This window comes from Schistocerca serialis, chromosome 2, assembly GCF_023864345.2.
Source record: "Schistocerca serialis cubense isolate TAMUIC-IGC-003099 chromosome 2, iqSchSeri2.2, whole genome shotgun sequence".
NCBI classification, from domain to species: Eukaryota; Metazoa; Arthropoda; class Insecta; order Orthoptera; family Acrididae; genus Schistocerca; species Schistocerca serialis.
The window spans coordinates 158,564,004-158,583,602 of record NC_064639.1 but is presented as its reverse complement, the minus strand read 5'-3'; the positions used below and the strand labels follow the sequence as shown (position 1 = coordinate 158,583,602).

General features: G+C 42.2%; 1 protein-coding gene across 1 annotated transcript in view; it reads left to right on the top strand.

Moving 5' to 3' along the window:
• LOC126455821 (uncharacterized) overlaps positions 1-19,599 on the top strand; it is a 184,189-nt gene that overhangs the window by 22,940 nt on the left and 141,650 nt on the right. The window contains exon 4 of the mRNA XM_050091583.1: positions 2,752-3,012. Coding sequence (XP_049947540.1) covers positions 2,752-3,012 — 261 coding nt within the window. The remainder of the gene's footprint in view (positions 1-2,751; positions 3,013-19,599) is intronic.

The following is a 19,599-nucleotide window of genomic DNA, read 5'->3' as shown; positions in this document are numbered from 1 at the left end:
TGTAGAAAAGCATGGTTGTGAGAAAAACGTTAGAAATTTTGAGGCTACTAACTTGTTGCCCGCGAGAGGCTGAAAATATCAAAGTGTGAGACCAACATTATCAGTCCAAGATCGTGATATGATACTGAGTCACATTTCTCCTTTAAGCAATGTAAGCACCTTCAGCACCACCCCTGACAGCTGTTACATCATGGACCATTAAAAGAAAACACCTAAATGTAAGGTCGTCCATCTTCCCCAGTAGGATGTGCTACCGTTCTACTCTAGAGAGAGTGCGTCACACATCGCAAAGCAGCCACCGCTTGGGTGGGCCGAGCGAGAAGTGGGGGCAGGGAGAGTTACAGGTAGGAGTGGACGGGGTATATAAACTGCAGTGAAACCATCTACCAGCATCAGTCATTGTCTGCTCACCGTACCATCTTCACCAGCGGCAATGAGGATCCTGGTAAGAATTCGTACTCTCTCTTGCTAATATTTGTTAAAGTTCTTAACATTAACTAAAAATGCAATTGGCAAGTATTACACTTTAAATAGCCCATGGTGCAGTTATTCTGATACGTAAGGGAAGGGAAAAATGTAATAGTCGATTTTGGCTCAACGTTTACTGCCAGGTCAGTATAAAAACAGTTTAGCCTTTGCCTCCTAAATAGTACCTTTTCTAGCTTTCCTTATAGTGCTTTCAGACACTGCTAATATTAAGCCGAAGGAGGATTGTCGAAGCGTTAAGTAGATCATGTCGTCTCGAAAGACAGTGAAGAAGAAACCTTTCACAATGAAGACGGAAATGTCAACCCCAATTGTCGTATTTCAAGTTGCTTCACACATTGTACATTTGTAAGGAGAAGTTCTATAACGTCTGACGACAGTCACGAAAATGTGCGAAACCCATGAAATCATTTGAGATACACATATTTAATTACTGAGATGTTATTTTGAGAAAGCTGAATCTACACGTTCTATTTTCTTATAAACATTTTGGTAATTCGGAAAGAGGAATCATCCTTCAATATATTGTCAGCTGCAGTACTCTGTAAAATTTCTTGGCTGTCAACGAAGCTTGTGTTTCACAAGTAACTTCTTATTCCAGTTATGTTTCGACAGCAATACTGGCAGCGTTATTTTCGATTAAAGAAATTATTTAAGTTTTATGGAACTGTATTATGGTTCGCCTTTAAAAAGCATATAGTTTATGAAAAACAGTAAATTTTATTCAAAATTCCAAGCTATAATCTTTTACACTATTACTATATTTTTGCCGTTTTGGGCAGTCTGTGACCTTTACTCTTATAATGAAAGAATTTAAGTAATGTTTAGTATTTTAATGCATTGGTACAGATGACAAATATTATATAACAAAAGCAATCAATGAAGTCTTATAGTTTGTTTCATTTGAGTCAGTATTCTTTTAATGTGATCTTGTGTCTTTCTTTAAATGGCAAGTGAGAACTGAAGCAGATATACAGTTAGTATCAACACATAAATGTAGTCGTTCGAAGTTAAATTTTACTGACGTTTAGAAAGAGAATATCTGGCAAAGCTTATGATACAAGGCAAAGGAAAACAGTTATTTTCATCGGTCATCGTGACTGATACAGATAATGACTTTAATTTGTCTTGGATCTGGAACCTTTTATTAAAACAAATTACACTCTAATACCACTAGATTTGTAGCAGTGAATTGATCGCCCTCTCTCTAGTGAGAATGTACTTCAAAGTATTGAGTTGGAATAAAACTTACTGCAACTGTAGGGTGTACAAAGATTCTTCCTTCCTTTCATCTGAGCAGTCATTAAAAATAACTTAAATGATGAAATTTGTGGTAGAACAATGCTCTGCTCACATTTCCTCCACTCTCAAATTGCGACTAAATACAATTTATTAAATTTTTATATATTAATTCTTCGCTATCCATTTTCCCAGTGATTTTCTTCATTTTTACACTCTACGCAATAAAGATATATTTATCACTTGTCACTTATTCTTCCTTCATCTGGAGCATTTATTTAGTCATTTGTGTGCCTCAAAATTAGAGAGCGTGGATTCTAGAGTCTTTGAGAAAACACATGTGTACCGTTGGTTTTTAATACAGCTCTTTGGCCAAACAGTGATACTTCAGAGAAGTAATTTCTTAATTATGGAACATCCTATTACAGATAGTTATATACCACACTTCGAGAGTTAATAATACTTAGGTGCACTTTATCTCACACAACTTCCTTCTTGTGTTTCATATGGGCTACTGAATCTATTTCAGAAATGAAATACTGTCATGAAATGCAGTACTAAAATAAACTGAAATAACGTCATTTTCACATGGAGAAGAAGTGGCGATATTTCAAAGTTTTATTTACTGCAGTACATTTTGATGCAAAATACCAAAGCTACAACTTCCGCAGTACGAAATTATTTTTGTTACTGTCATTTGAGAATTATCTTTGCGATTTTTTATCTGAGCCAGTGATTGGTATTCACCATTTCCAGATAAATAGATCCCACTTGTACTAAAAATAATGCAAGGTTTTGTTTGCCAAATGCTAGTGTGTGACATTATATGACCTACAGGCACTTTGTCAGCATCAGTTTAAAGTTCTCATTACACTACTTAAATAAAACTGAAATTAACACTACAGCAGGCACATATCCGTTCAGATTTATGATGCTCACATCATTGAAATACATATGTCACAAAACATCTGAATATACAATACGTTTATTATTATTTATTAAACTTTTTTGGATCGTGTGTTCCAGGTGTGCGTGTTCTTGTGTGGCTTGGCTCTCGCTGAAGAGAAGCAGGTAGAGAAACGGGGGTTGATTGGCTCCCTAGGTGGCTACGGAGGTGATGGATATGGAATAGGCGCCAGCAGCTACAGCAGTGGCGGGCTCATCGGTGGTGGTTATGGGGGCGGCTATGGAGGCGGCTACGGAGGCGGCTTTGGAGGCGGCTATGGAGGTGGTATCAGCTCTACAGTTGGAGGTGCTCGAGTCACAAACATTGCCATCACCAAGCAGGTCCCTGTCCCATACCCTGTAACCGTCCAGCGTACTGTCCCAGTACCAGTCAAGGTTCCTGTCACGGTGCCAGTCAACAGGCCGGTACCGGTGCCCGTCCCACAGCCGTACCCTGTCCCCGTGCAGAGGCCAGTCCCAGTACCCGTGAGTGTCCCTAGCCCAGTCCCCGTACCAGTACCACAGCCCGTTGTCGTCAACCAGCCGGTACCTGTCGTCGTGGGAGGCGGAGCTGGTATTGGCGGAGGTCTCGGAGGCGGCTACGGCGGTGGCTTTGGTGGAGGCTACGGAGGAGGCTACGGTGGAGCCATCGGCGGTGGCTACGGTGGAGCCATCGGCGGTGGCTATGGTGGTGGTTACTCTGCAGGCATCTCTGGAGGCTATGGAGGCTATGGGAAATACGGCCACTAACATCGCTGACCTCAACGTCTCAAACGAAACACAACGCCAGAAATTCATTGTTTATGCTTTGCGTACAACTGCGTATAGCAGAAAATAAATGAGATGTCATACAAAAATTGTGCTAATGCTGTATTTCTCTTCTATCAAGTATGCATTACTTTGTTACTCCGTTCTTATCAGTATTACAGTTTCTTGTTTGTATCTGACTTCAGTAAGTGAATTGATTTGTTGACAAATATCAAGACTCTGATTTAATACTTTCACTACCGAGACCATAGAATATGTTCACAAATATTTTACTACTTTTCCTATGCTTTAAAAAAGACAAAATTATTCAAATACTGTTACTAGTACAAGTACGAAGAACATCACTTACGAGAAATGTGCGTAGGATGACAAATTAGTTTGTTGCTTACCTTCGCTGTTATTGATACTACATACCTGTAAACAGACTTATGATCTGTAGAAACAAAACTTTTAAATTTTCAGAAACAGTCTCGTGGTGTTAACCATGTCCAGAATGGTATGAAATTACACGAACTCATGAGATATTCATGGCTACATTACGCGTGCAGCACTCAATAACTTAAAGCGCATCAACTAAAAAGTAGCAGCATTACTCACAAACGTTAGTGGATTTGTGAACTTCTTAAAGAGGGAAACAGACATGGCACGATCTTCTTGACACCTTAAAAATAGTGGATGGAATGCCACTGAGAAATTGCTACTGGATCACAACGGAAAATTTCCATCGACATCCAGAGATGTTTAGGGAGCACGCTTCGAAAATTCCAGACTGTCAGTTTCTGCTTCTCTAACATTTGCACTCACAATTGCCGCTCGTAGTTCACTGTACATTCTTCGATCAAGCCGGTCGGAGAGGCCGAGCGGTTCTAGGCGCTACAGTCTGGAACCGCGCGGCCGCTACGGTCGCAGGTTCGAATCCTGCCTCGGGCATGGATGTGTGTGATGTCCTTTGGTTAGTTAGGTTTCAGTAGTTCTAAGCTCTAGGGGACTGATGACCTCAGAAGTTGAGTCCTATAGTGTTCAGAGCCATTTCAACCATTTTTTTTTCTTCGAACAATGGGTAGTGAGTTAATTGACTTCGAAGTATCATAAGCAGTCGTTTGAGAGTAACTGCATAGCAAAGAAAATGCGAATCAAAAATCTGTGGGTCTTAATTTTTTACGCATAAAGTAAGACATTTCCCGAACAACTACGTCAGCAAAGGATGCATCTTTGATTCGAGTACAAAAAGAAAATTTTTCAGCAGCAAGGCAGGTGACTCGAGCTTTATGCTTCTCTTCAGTCAAACTTATGTGCGGACACGATTCTTTGCTTGGCAGAACGAGTGAATAAGTTTGGTACAAAGTCTGCGAAAAAGAATTACGGCAGCCAGTCTGAACAATGGATTAGTGAGCACTAAGGTTTACAAGATGAAGCCTATGGCCGGCTGTTGATCTACATCGGCCATGTTTCCTCGTGTTTCATTTTCTTTTATTTGTGGTCTTCGGCCATGATACTGTCAGCAAGTCTCCGATACATTATAGGCTTCTAATTAAAAGGCAGTTTCAGTCACAGACACACATAACCATGATTCTTTAAGTTGGTTATGAACAGATTAATTAAATCATGATGTACTCTCATCATTGCCACGAGATTCCACTCCAAACGCCAACTGTCAACAGATAACGTTATTACTTCCTAAGAATTTTCCTGGATGCGCCGCCTAAATCATTTCAGATTTATAAAACTGATGCTGTGCAGTTACCTTACACTGTACTAAGACTTTTGTGCATAGCTCTATGCAGTGGCCTGCAAACAAGTTTACCGCTACGCCAGATACTTCGTGCTACATGTGCAAAGCTAGAGACAGTCGCCAATATGGTAACAGAAGAAAAACCTTTCCATTAATAACGGGTCCGCGATGAGCCATTTACGAATCAGTTAAGAATGTATGGTTAGGAGTTGCCACTGTCTCTGATATGACATATTACCTTTGAAATGCAAACTCTTCGATTACGTCTCCACATAAACGGGGTCAAGTTCCATCCACAATGTACCTTAAAAAGAATGTCAATACTGTTTCAGTGCGTTACATGTTGCAATTCACTGTAGACACTCACCTGCTAAGAAGAGCTCCACGTGTCGTCCTCACGCCTGGATACAATATTACCCCGTCTCTGTAGCGAGTTACGAATATTTTCTGACTCCCACAGATCATGTCGTAGAGCTTGACAAGACTGTACAAAGTGCTGCTACAGTTCTTCAACTGTATCTACAGGAGTGCTACACACTTCATTTTCGAGATGACTCTGCACAGAAAAATTCAGAACATTGAGTTCAGATGGTCTTGGAGACTGAGATACAGACCGTGCTTGATCTACCCATCTTCGACCTCATTTGATGTCAACTGACACCAACAGAAAGTGAGCTGAAGTCACTGGTGTCTGATAAGCACAAATTGCCAGTTATTTCATAAACGGTTGTTTTGGAAACCAATGTTTATTGGAACAATTTGGTTTCTATTCTCGTATACTACCATACGCGTAAGTTGTCGCTATTAATTATGATACACACTTGATACATACTGATTTCATCTCTGCGGGTAACAAAAACTATTCTCAAAACAGAATGTAATTTTTTGAACTGTATCACCCACCGAGGTACGTATCAGTTTCGTTTGATTTTTAAATACTATTACTCCCTTTTCGTCCAGTAAAGCAACTCTCAGTAAAACAAATCCGGTCATAATCCGTCATTAAACTTTTTGTTGTTGCTGTTGTTGTTGTTGATGTTAGTGTATTGGCTAAAGTCGGCAACACAAGGAACGTACGACTCTTTCATGATACTCTCCCCTGATGCGAGAAATTTTATCAACTGAGTATTTCTCTTCAGAAATATAAATAAAGCACGAGTGGCGCTGCTAGATGCCAGAAGTATAATGAAACAGGTAAAGTGTGGCGCCACTTTTAAGTAAATGTCACTTATCATAGGGAAATAACGATTTGAGAGAATAACGACTTATGAAGCACTACTTTTCCTCACTCTTCTATTGAAAAAGAAAAGCTGAAACGGTAGGAAAATAAGAAATCATCCAATGTATACTACTACACTGACGAGAGATTAGTGTTACACTTTTTGACAATCTATTGAGATAGTGAAATTTGTATACTACTCACCCGAAATATACGCTAGTTCACATCTTTCTCCTTGAGTTCTAGAATGAGATTCTTTACAGTATGGTACCAAGAACTTAACTTTTTGCCGAAGTATCATGGGATCCGACATTGCAGCCTTCCTTTCACTCAGAAGAATTAGGTACTTATTCTACTTGTACTTTCGAACAATTCATTCATAACCCTCACTTTCGGTCTACCTTATCTGGCGCGTCCACATTTATTTATTTATTAAAAAAGTGATAATGTCATAACGCTCGGCAACAAATACGACGTTCTCTACATTGTAGCAACACGTCATTGAAGGATTGCGAGGCTGGAGGGGATGAACGCACGCTCGAGTGACGTGTCGTATGGGCGTGCAGATCCATCGGGCGGCATGTGGCGCCTCTTGTTGCCCACGGCTGATAGGCTCCACATGCCACAAAGGCACGTGGCGGTGTTGGGCAACTCCAAGAGGACAGAGCTGCTGCTGGGCCCGGCAGCTAGTAGATTAGTGGCGCCACTAGCTGCCGTTGGCTAATAGGCACCCACCATTGAGCATAAGACACAAAGCACCGAACCCTCATGCAGCTAGCACCGCCCCTCGCATGTGGGAACTGTTTACGGGTCGGTCCCTAATCGACAAGCTACTTTATAAACGGCATACATCTCAGTGTGGATTTTTTCTAAATTTGAAACCTATCGCATGTATAAAATACGCTGAGGTGACAAAAGCCATGGGATAACTAGAAATATCGTGTCAGACCCCCTTTTTTCCGGCAAAGCGCAGCAGCTCTACACGGCATGTACTCGGTAAGTCTTTGGAAGTCCGACGCAGAAATACTGAGCGATGCTGCCTCTAAAGCCGTCCACAACTTTGAAAGTGTAGGCGGTGCAGGATTTTGTATACGAGCTGACCTCTATATTATGTCCCACAAATGTTCGAGAGGATTCTTGTCGGGCGATTTCGGTGGGCAAATAATTCGCTCGAACTGTTCCGAATGATCTTCACATCAATAGGGAACACTTGTGGCCCGGTGACACGGCACATTGTCATCCATAAAAATTCCATCATTGCTGACAGTTGTCTCCAAGGGGCCGAACATAGCTATTTCTAGTCAATGATCATTCAGTTGGTCCAAAGATTCCCAGTCCATTTCATGTAAACGCAGTCCGCACCATTACTGAGTCACCACCAGCTTGCACAGTGCATTGTTGGCAACTTGGATGCAGGTTTTCGTGGGGTCTGCGCCACACTCTAATACTATCATCAAAAACTCTAACCAACTGAAATCTGGTCTCATCTGAACAAGCCACGGTTTTCCAGACGTCTAGGGTCTAAACAATATCGTCACGAACGAAGGACAGGTGCTGCAGGCGATGTCGTATTGTTTGCAAGGGCACTAGCGTCATTCGTTTGCTACCACAGACCATTAACACAAAATTTCGCCACACTGTCCTAACGGATACGTTCGCCCTACTTCCCACATAGATTGCTGCAATTTTTTCGCGTATAGTTGCCTGTCTGTTAGCACTGACAACTCTACGCGAACGCCGCTGCTCTAGCTCGTTAAGTGAAGGCAATCGGCCACTGCGCTGTCTTTCATGTGAGATAATAACTGAAATTTGCTGTCCTTGGGACACCCTTGACGCTGTGGATCTTGGAACGCTGAGTTCCGTAACGATTTTCGGAATGTAATGTCCCATGCGTCCAGGTCCAACAACCATTTGGCGTTCCGTCGTGCAGCCGTAATCACTTCGGAAATCTTTTCACATGAATCACTTGAGCACAAATGACAGCTCCATCAATACGGTGCCCTTTTGTACCTTGTGTACGCGATACTACCGCCGTCTGTGTATGTCCATTATCGCTGACCCACGACTCTTGTCATCTATGTCTGTTGCCTATCCCAGACTCAAAACTGTTATCGACACAATAAAAGCGGATTTCCTTCCGACTGGAGAAAAAAACTAAATTTTGCAAAAGCGGCTTTGCACCTTCTGAAGAGCTATTGAGGAAGATTTTGCTGCTTTTGTTTTCATCGTTAGTGGGCACAGCGGAATAACTGTGTCTGTTGCCGGCCTAGCTTGTATGACTGTGCCCTGAGAGACCGCCTAGGACGAGACAGCTACTCTCACTACACAGATGTGCAGGCTGCTTAGTGAAAAAGCCTCAGCTTTGCATGTTGGAACGCAGGACCCAGTACTCAAGTTTGCCGACAAGTAACAAGGTAACGGTCCACTGCTTGTTCCGAATTAGTGCACCACACAGGATCCGTAAAGGAAATCTTGCGAATGTTTGAAAGCCCGGAGGCCTGCGTCCTGGTTAACAACAGAAAAAAAGAACGCTTACTCGAACGACGAAAACATGTCAACAACGTAGGTACGATGGATGGACATGAACAATTTTAAGAAGTGCCTTAACGCAACAACGCACTGTAGCAGTTCCGATTAGCGAAACTAAAGACACAAATGGTTCAAATGGCTCTGAGCACTATGGGACTCAACTGCTGAGGTCATTAGTCCCCTAGAACTTAGAACTAGTTAAACCTAACTAACCTAAGGACATCACAAACATCCATGCCCGAGGCAGGATTCGAACCTGCGACCTTAGCGGTCTTGCGGTTCGAGACTGCAGCGCCTTTAACCGCACGGCCACTTTGGCCGGCCTAAAGACACAGTCTCGTCAATGTGAACAAGATGTATTCATGGAAATATTATTCGATATCACTGGAAGTTAGATAAATTAGCCTTAAGAAGACCACTTTCCTCTTTTATGCCAACTGGGAGCTTTGACTGAACTTATGTAGCCGATGACTTCCCTTCTTTTTTCTCTGTAAATCTCTGAAATTTCTCTTTCTTTCTTCTGTCCAGGGTCTGTGGGTTCCAGTTCTCGGTTTGTCTAGCAATTGATGATTCTCGAAAAGTGTTCTGAATGCAGATCTGTCCTATGTTATCTTACTTTTGATGCAGATCTCTTTCGGTTTAAAATAGCCAACTGTTCTAAGGGTAATGGAGATGACAAGGCAGAACTCTTTCGGTCAGGTTGTCATCATGTACTCTGAATGTGAATCTGTGTGGTTCAGGAAGAGATGAGAACGTCTGGGGAATGGAGGGTGGCGTACAAATACTTATAGATCTTATTATAATGTTACTTTTAGAGGCGGTAGCATGAATCAGAACAAGGAAAATCTGTGCAGTAAACATGGGCGTTCACTTCATATCTGAGAAACTATGAGCACTCGTTCATATTCACTGAGAAATACTTCTCCTCTAGTGAACAACTGCTCATAGGTCCACAGGTATGCATTGTAGAGCCAATGTTTACGGGAGAGTTTTTCTTGTTTTGCTCCTTACTACCATCTATGGAAGTTGCATACCCTATAATCTCAGCACGACAGTAGTAAGACATATATTCCACTGTCAGAGATATGAGAACGGTTTTCGGTTGTAACTGTGGACTAGTTCGTTTCTGGTACAGGGACCATCACCTCAAATACATATATCATTCTCCATCATATTAAACTACTGGCCATTAAAATTGCTACACTACGAAGATGACGTACTACAGACGCGAAATTTAACCGACAGGAAGAAGATGCTGTGATATGCAAATGATTAGCGTTTCAGAGCATTCACACAAGGTTGGCGCCGGTGGCGACACCTACAACGTGCTGACTTGAGGAAAGTTTCCAACCGATTTCTCATACACAAACAGCAGTTCACCGGCGCTGCCTGGTGAAGCGTTATAGTGATGCCTCGTGTAAGGAGGAGAAATGCGTACCATAAAAGGTCGCATTGTAGCCTATCGCGATTGCGGTTTATCGTATCGCGATATTGGCGATATTGCTGTTCGCGTTGGTCGAGATCCAATGATTGTTAGCACAATGTGAAATCAGTGTGTTCAGGAGGGTTATACGGAACGCCGTGGTAGATCCCAACGGCCTCGTATCACTAGCAGTCGAGATGACAGGCATCTTATCCGCATGGCTGTAACGGATCGTGCAGCCATGTCTCGATCCCTGAGTCAACAGTTGGGGACGTTTGCAAGACAAAAACCATCTGCACGAACAGTTCAATGACGTTTGCAGCAGCATGGACTATCAGCTCGGAGACCATGGATGCGGTTACCCTTGACACTGCATCACAGACAGGAGCGCCTGCGATGGTGTACTCAACGACGAACCTGGGTGTACGAATGGCGAAACGTCATTTTTCCGGATGAATCCAGATTCTGTTTACAGCATCATGATGGTCGCATCCGTGTTTGGCGACATCGCGGTGAACGCACATTGGAAGCGTGTATTCGTCATCGCCATACTGGCGTATCACCCGGTGTGATGGTATGGGGTGCCATTGGTTACACGTCTCAGTCACATCTTGTTCGCATTGACGGCACTTTGGACAATGGACGTTACATTTCAGATGCGTTACGACCCGTGGATCTATCCTTCATTCGATCCCTGCGAAACCCTACATTTCAGCAGGATAATGCACGACCGCATGTTGTAAGTCCTGTACGGGCCTTTCTGGATACAGAAAATGTTCGACTGCTGCCCTGGCCAGCACATTCTCCAGATCTCTCACCAACCGAAACGTCTGGTCAATGGTGGCCGAGCAACTGACTCGTCACAATGCGCCAGTCAGTACTAACGATGAACTGTGGTATCGTGTTGAAGCTGCATGGGCAGCTGTACATGTAGACGCCATCCAAGCTCTGTTTGACTCAATGCCCAGGCGTATGAAGGCCGTTATTACGGCCAGAGGTGGTTGTTCTGGGTACTAATTTCTCAGGATCTATGCACCCAAACAGCGTCAAAATGTAATCACATGTCAGGTCTAGTATAATATATCTGTCCAATGAAACCCGTTTATCATCTGCATTTCTTCTTGGTGTAGCAAATTTAATGGCCAGTAGTGTATATAATAAAGAGTACCACAGTAGCTGTATATTGGGAATGCCTTTATTGTCTCACACGACTAGTTTCGGCGGCACATTACCGCCAAATTTGTTAGGTACATGTGATTGCATTGGGGACAACACGACGTCGAGTAGACGCTCCTAAGGAAAGCTAGCCCACGAGTACTAGTAACAAGGACTCAACAATGACTGCGCCAAGAAAATCTAATACTCTTTTGGCAATTGTTGGGCCTGAAGATGGCGGTAATGTGCCGCCGAAACTAGTGATGTGAGACAATACAGACATTTTCAAGATACAGCTGTGGTGGTACTCTTTCTACTACGAGTATATTGTCGAAAATTATGATTCTGAATTGTTCATCTATCGATGTTGCGTCCTTATCACGTACGTCCACATTACAGATAAATTACCTAAGTCTGGATATCCTAACTAGATTTCTAAAAGACAAAAACCCTTTGTAATTCGCAAAGGCAGAGCCGAGAACACGAAAAGAGGCTGTATTGTGGAAACTACCGACACAGCTGGGCAGGTTCCACTGCACCCATAAACGGTAAGATACTTCCTCTCTCTGGGCTGTAGATGATTTCTCTTCTCTGTCTTTCATTTTGTCTAACACAATAAAGATTTGTTTTTAAGACATGCTGTAATATGTTGGAAACGAAGTCGTTTTTGAGCACGTCGAGTGTGATATATTTATTCATCTTCCAATCAATAGTAGCGTATGCACACACACACGTATTTTCGCTGCTGAACATCTGTAAGTAGCAAATGATGCAGTACAATACCACATTGGTCTGATAAGGACGACATACACTGATAAGACGACATACTACGACCACCACGCAACTTGAAACTGAATTCCGCCTGCTGTGGGCACTTGACGCGGTAAGAAAATTGTACAGGGTGGTCAGAAACAGTCTGAAAAGCTTGTGGAGCGTTTTGCAGGGTAGGTCGTTCTGAGGTATAATTGTTAAGGAAAAGGTTCGATACGTTGCACCGTTGCGCAAATTCCAACGGCCTGCCAGAGCAGGTGTCACCAAACGTGTTCTTCGTTTGGTTACCTAAAACCGAAAAACAGAAAAGTACAAACATTGGATATGGAACGGTAGTAAGGATCGAACCCGAGACGAAGGCTGAGCTGTCTCGTGCGCTGTTCAAATGGTTCAAATGGCTCTGAACACTTTGGGACTTAACATCGGAGGTCACCAGTCCCCTAGAACTTAGAACTACTTAAACCTAACTAACCTAAGGACATCACACACATCCACGCCCGAGGCAGGATTCGAAACTGCGACCGTAGCGGTCGTGCGGTTCCAGACTGAAGCGCCTAGAACCGCTCGGCCACTCTGGCCGGCCTCGTGCGCTGTCAGCTACTCTATGAGAACAAGTGACACTAATCGTACGAGACGCTGATCGAGTGATACCAACATTAAGAAAGTTAAACAGTAGAGAATAAATTTTTCATTTAATGTCAAATGCGTCCTTTTACCTGTCAGAGACCTAAACATTGAAAACAACCTCCCCAAATCACCGATATCGTTAAAAGAAAATTCGAAACATTTTTCAGTAGTGCTTCAAACACACCACATCCACTCATTCTTAACAATGGCAGTATACCATGGCAGTGTGTCGTTCGTCATCCTTTACACGCAAGTCGCAGAAGAGGTGTCAATTAAAAAGACTAGCAATACGGCGGACGAGCGCTGGAGGTGAGATATGGTCAATAAATGCCAAATAATCATTTCATTTCTATTCCGGCCACCTCGTGTCCGCACAACGTCCTTATCATACGGCAGCCAGATGTCTTCGCGGGGCCACTGATGTTAGTCCAGTCAGTGGTGCTCAGAAAGGCCAAATGGCGGAAAGTTTCGTAGAAGTTGCCTGATATGATTTTATATTTTTTCGACGGTGCTGTAGACAAAATTTCACAGTCACATCAAAATTTCAGGCCGTAAGTAGATCAAAAATGGAAAAAAACAAAAAAAATGGGACTTTTAGGGTTTTTTGCTTATAGCTCTAAAACTACGCGGTTTTCGGCGAAGCTGACTATTAATTTAAGTAAAGAGGATAAAATTTCCAACAAAACCGAAGTGATTTACTGCTGTATGGCGTGTGGCGCGTGTTGAATTTAGTGCGATTTCGAAGGTGAGGAGATGGGTCGTCTCAGGACACAAATAGCTACTTACCTATTATCTGGTATGGACTGAAAGTAGTCATTACTTAACTGTAACATATCCGTATTTCCGATCATTTTGCACACGATACAGTAACTGATGGTGCGCAAAGTGCGATGACGATGAACCTTCTTTGAATCGTTCAAATGGCTCTGAGCACTATGGGACTTAACCTTCTTTGAAATTTCACCACAATTATTATATAAAAATATAATATTATGATAATTATTATTAACAAATATCACATAAAGTATAATTATTATGCCATATGCATAAATTATTTGAGCACTTTTTAATTATAGCAGTGGTGCGAGCTACCATTTTACCGTTTGAATAAACACCATAGCATACTGAGGGATGAGGAGTTAGATTTTGATAATGGCGCCCGAAATTATGCTAACTTCAACACTCGCTGCACACGCCATACGGTTTCTGTCACGAAAAGTGTCAGCCAGTCCTTTTTTGTGGGAAATATACTCTCTTTATTTTCATATACGGTCCTCTTCGCCGAAAATTTCGTCGTCTCCGAGTTATAAGCAAAAAATTAAAGAAACTCCAATTTTTTCATAGTTTCTTCCGTTTTTGACGTATTTACGGGCTCAAATTTTGATGGGACTTCGAGAATTCGGATGTAGCACCCTCGACATCATATAGCACGCTTGTCGAAGAACTACAAAACTTTCCATTAACAATCAGCATTGACTGGACTATGTGTGCACCGCACCAAATACCGGAGCTCACATCCTGTGCTTTCTTCGCTGAATGTATAGCTGACAGGCGCTATAGTTTAGCCTGCTATGGTCCCAAAATTCGGCTAAGAACTAGTGAGAAACGCAAAAGCTGAGAACTACAACTAAACGAGACGTTAGCTGATTTCTGTACACTTTATTTTCGTTGTAACGCTACCAGATTTTGTACATTTTCAACAGTGATGTACCAGTATACAGAATTGTCAAATAAATTTGGTAATCAAAATCAAAACATGAAATTTATTTCGTATTGGTTGAAATGTACGTATAAATGTGAGAGTAAAATCTGTTCCCACTCACTGAAAGTAGCTAGCTAACTACTCATTTGCGTTTAATTATTCCTGCTATTCTCAGCAGTAGTTATTAATTAGTTAATAACTCTTAATAAAGTAAACGAACTTTAAGTAAGAGCCCGGGATCATCATGAATGTTTTGTGAATAAAGCCGTCTAAATTGCTAAATAGAATGTCTTTATTTGTACGATGCTTCGGCTACTGCCATCGTCAGGTAAAAAGAAATTTGAACTTGCGAAACAAGGTTTAGTGTCAAATCAAAATCTATAACAAATCTGAGCGTCGCCGTTAGGTATTGATTTTAATATTTACACTGAACCTTGTTTCTCAATCTTGGAGTTTTTTTATGTTTGATGATGGCAGCAGCCGAAACGTCGTAATAAATAAAGACATTTTACTTAGCAATTTAGATACTTTTATTTACAAAATAATTAACAACTTGAAAAAGAACTCGGTGTGTACCAAAGCCTGCTCCGATTTCAGTATACAGTACGGCATAATGTCTACCCCGCGAATCCAACGTTTTTTCGCGGAGTGTCAACCCTTTATGGCCGTTTACACCGCAATACATTCTGTTAAGTTGTTCCTCTTTAAAATTGCTTCTAATCGACGAATCGATCACTCTCCCCATGCCTTGGTTAAGAATGGAGACACCAATAGGTTCTAAAGATGACCCAAGCAGACGTGTCAAAGTGTTCATTGTGTAGAAGGCATTTTGAAGAGGAATGTGATATAGCTCAGAGGGGTACATGAAGCCACATGCACGCAGCACAGTTCAAACGTGATACCGTCCTTCGATCCAAAGAAGTTTCTCTTCAACTCAGCACCATGGGTTCGATAAAGAACAATATGAAGCACTCGTCGCTGCGCAACACTGAATTCATCTCAGTTAGGTGACCTGATAAAATAATTTTTGATTAATTGCATCAGTATGTTGTATTGGACGCCAAATACGCAAAAGGAACGAAGTGTGACCACTAATTATTTCAATCCTACATAAATGATTTATCATACAACGGCGGCAACGCTGTAAGATTGTCTGTTGACGGTTTTCGTCGATGGCTAATAATTATGAAATGTGTGTTAAAAACGACAGCATATCAACATGATGAACTGAACATCAGCTTTATTTAAATACGTATAAACACATGATTTTCTGTTTCTTAGAGTCAATCCCGAGGTTCGCTGTACGAGGTCTGTTAAAAAATTCCGGAACTTTGTCCACAAAATTTTTCCGCGCTTACTCTTTAATTACTGAGCATGGTCTCCTTCGAAATACTCTCCTCCACAATTGATACACCGCTCCCAACGCCGTTTCCACTTACAGAAGCAGTCTTGGTACGCCTCTTGTTCGATCGCGAGAAGCACCGTCTGCGAATTTTGTTTTATCTCGTCTACCGTTGCGAATCTTCGGCCTTCCAACGGTGTTTTCAGCTTTGGAAATAAAAAAAGGCAAGTACGGAAGTTGAGGCAGCACAGTGATTTCGTTTTTGTGGAATAGTCACGTTCCGAAAGAGGTGAATGTGCGAGTGCGTTATTGTGAAGCAAGAGCCATTAATTGTCTCGCAACATCTCAGACCGTTTCCTTCTCACATTTTCTCGCAGGCGTCACAATACGTCCTGATAGAACCATCGACTAACAGTTTGTCCCTGTGGCAGGAATTCGAGGTGAACTAATTCTTCAAAGTCGAAGAAAGCTATCAGCATGGGTTTCACATTTGACCTGACCTGAAAGCTTTTCTTGGACTTGGAGAAACTTTATCGACCCACTGGGAAGATTAAACCTTGGTCTCAACATCATAACCGTAGATCCATGTCTCATCACCAATTACGATTCTCTTAATTAACATCTCGTTCTCGTTTGCACTTTCCAAAAGCTCTTCGCAGATTGCAAGGCGAAGGTCTTTCGGCTCTTGACTCATGAGCGGTGGGACGAAATTATTGGCAACACGATTAATTCCAAAATGCTATGTCAGGATTTCATGAGATTACCCAACTGAAGTGTTACATTCTTCTTAAATCCCTTGCTCCGCAGCCCGTGGTCGCGCGGTAGCGTTGTCACTTCCCGCGCCCGGGTTCCCGGGTTCGATTCCCGGCGGTGTCAGGGATTTTCTCTGCCTCGTGATGACTGTTGTGTGATGTCCTTAGGTTAGTTAGGTTTAAGTAGTTCTAAGTTCTAGGGGACTGATGACTATAGATGTTAAGTCCCATAGTGCTCAGAGCCATTTGAACCTTTTTTTTTTTTTCAATCCCTTGGACAGACAGTCCTCGATTGACAATTTCGTTGACTTTCCTAATATGACCGTCGTCGGTGGACGTCGACGTCCTGAACGAGGGCCGTCTTTAACTTCCGTCCGGCCATTTTTAAACCGTTTCAAACATTTCTAATACCGAATACGGCTTAGACACTCATCACCGTAGGCTTGCTGCATCATTTGGTATGCCTCGGTAAGGGTTTTCTTGAGTTTCACGCAAAATTTAATGCAGACTCGTTGCTCCTCTAATCCTGCCATTTCGCCGCGCGGAGGAGCCGTGTGGTCTTCGGCACCTTGTCACGGTTTGCACGACTGCCCCCGTCGGAGGCATGGGTGTGTGTGTGTGTGTGTGTGTGTGTGTGTGTGTGTGTGTGTATTGTCCTTAGCGTAAGTTAGTTTAAGTTAAATTAACTAGTGTGTAAGTCTAGGGACCGATGACCTCAGCAGTTTGGTCCCATAGGAACTAGCTACCAATAAAAAAATTTAAAAAAAAATCTGCCATCTCGAAATTCGCAATCTGTGTGACACAACGTTCTACTCAATACAGTACTGAACAATAGTTAACAGACATACCACAATGAAACTTCCAACAGTTACACGTGAAACGCAGACGTGTGCAGGGATTCCAACCGCATTTCTCTCCAATACACCATTGGGGCGAAATTATGATTGTTCCGGAATTTTTTGCATAGACCTCATACTCATTATTTAGCTAATCTATATCATTCAACATTGCGGCCGTATACTTTTCCTCTCCGCAGTAGTTAGTTACCTGAAACAGGAAAGTCGTGAATGTCTCATGTAAGTGAATTGTGTGAACAATATCCATTGTGTGATCGTATTTTCATGGTCTGCATATTGTATTTTCTGAGCCGGAAAGGGGGGACAAGGTGAGCATTTGCTTAAACGGACGTGCGAAACAGCCTAAAAACACTTTCTTGATGACCAATACACCAACCATAGCCGTCATTCCGACGCGTGGATTCGAACCGTTCAGGCGTATTTTCTTAGCTCGCGATCTAGCAAGCTGAGAAGGTCGGGTAAACACAATGGAACGTCCGTAAAAGAGACTGAATGAGATAGTTTCCTACGGCGGTAATAGTGGTAAACGTTTGGTAGCATCAGTGTGAACATGATGTAACAGGAATGTACGCCACAAATTGCAAGACCCATTCCTCACACGTTCTTGTTGTCGTGGTCTTCAGTCCTGAGACTGGTTTGATGCAGCTCTCCATGCTACTCTATCCTGTCCAAGCTTTTTCATCTCCCAGTACCTACTGCAACCTACATCCTTCTGAATCTGCTTAGTGTATTCATCTCTTGGTCTCCCTCTACGATTTTTACCCTCCACGCTGCCCTCCAATACTAAATTGGTGATCCCTTGATGCCTCAGAACATGTCCTACCAACCGATCCCTTCTTCTGGTCAAGTTGTGCCACAAACTTCTCTTCTCCCCAATCCTATTCAATACTTCCTCATTAGTTATGTGATCTACCCATCTAATCTTCAGCATTCTTCTGTAGCACCACATTTCGAAAGCTTCTATTCTCTTCTTGTCCAAACTATTTATCGTCCATGTTTCACTTCCATACATGGCTACACTCCATACGAATACTTTCAGAAATGACTTCCTGACACTTAAATCAATACTGGATGTTAACAAATTTCTCTTCTTCAGAAACGCTTTCCTTGCCATTGCCAGCCTACATTTTATATCCTCTCTACTTCGACCATCATCAGTTATTTTGCTCCCCAAATAGCAAAACTCCTTTACTACTTTAAGTGCCTCATTTCCTAATCTAGTTCCACAGCATCACCCGACTTAATTAGACTACATTCCATTATCCTTGATTTGCTTTTGTTGATGTTCATCTTATATCCTCCTTTCAAGACACTGTCCATTCCGTTCAACTGCTCTTCCAAGTCCTTGGCTGTCTCTGACAGAATTACAATGTCATCGGCGAACCTCAAAGTTTTTATTTCTTCTCCATGAATTTTAATACCTACTCCGAATTTTGCTTTTGTTTCCTTTACTGCTTGCTCAATATACAGATTGAACAACATCGGGGAGAGGCTACAACCCTGTCTTACTCCCTTCCCAACCACTGCTTCCCTCTCATGTCCCTCGACTCTTATAACTGCCATCTGGTTTCTGTACAAATTGTAAATAGCCTTTCGCTCCCTGTATTTAACCCCTGCCACCTTTAGAATTTGAAAGAGAGTATTCCAGTCAACATTGTCAAAAGCTTTCTCTAAGTCTACAAATGCTAGAAACGTAGGTTTGCCTTTCCTTAATCTTTCTTCTAAGATAAGTCGTAAGGTCAGTATTGCTTCACGTGTTCCAGTGTTTCTACGGAATCCAAACTGATCTTCCCCGAGGTTGGCTTCTACTAGTTTTTCCATTCGTCTGTAAGGAATTCGTGTTAGTATTTTGCAGCTGTGACTTATTAAGCTGATAGTTCGGTAATTTTCACATCTGTCAACACCTGCTTTCTTTGGGATTGGAATTATTATATTCTTCTTGAAGTCTGAGGGTATTTCGCCTGTTTCATACATCTTGCTCACCAGATGGTAGAGTTTTGTCAGGACTGGCTCACCCACGGCCGTCAGTAGTTCCAATGGAATATTGTCCAC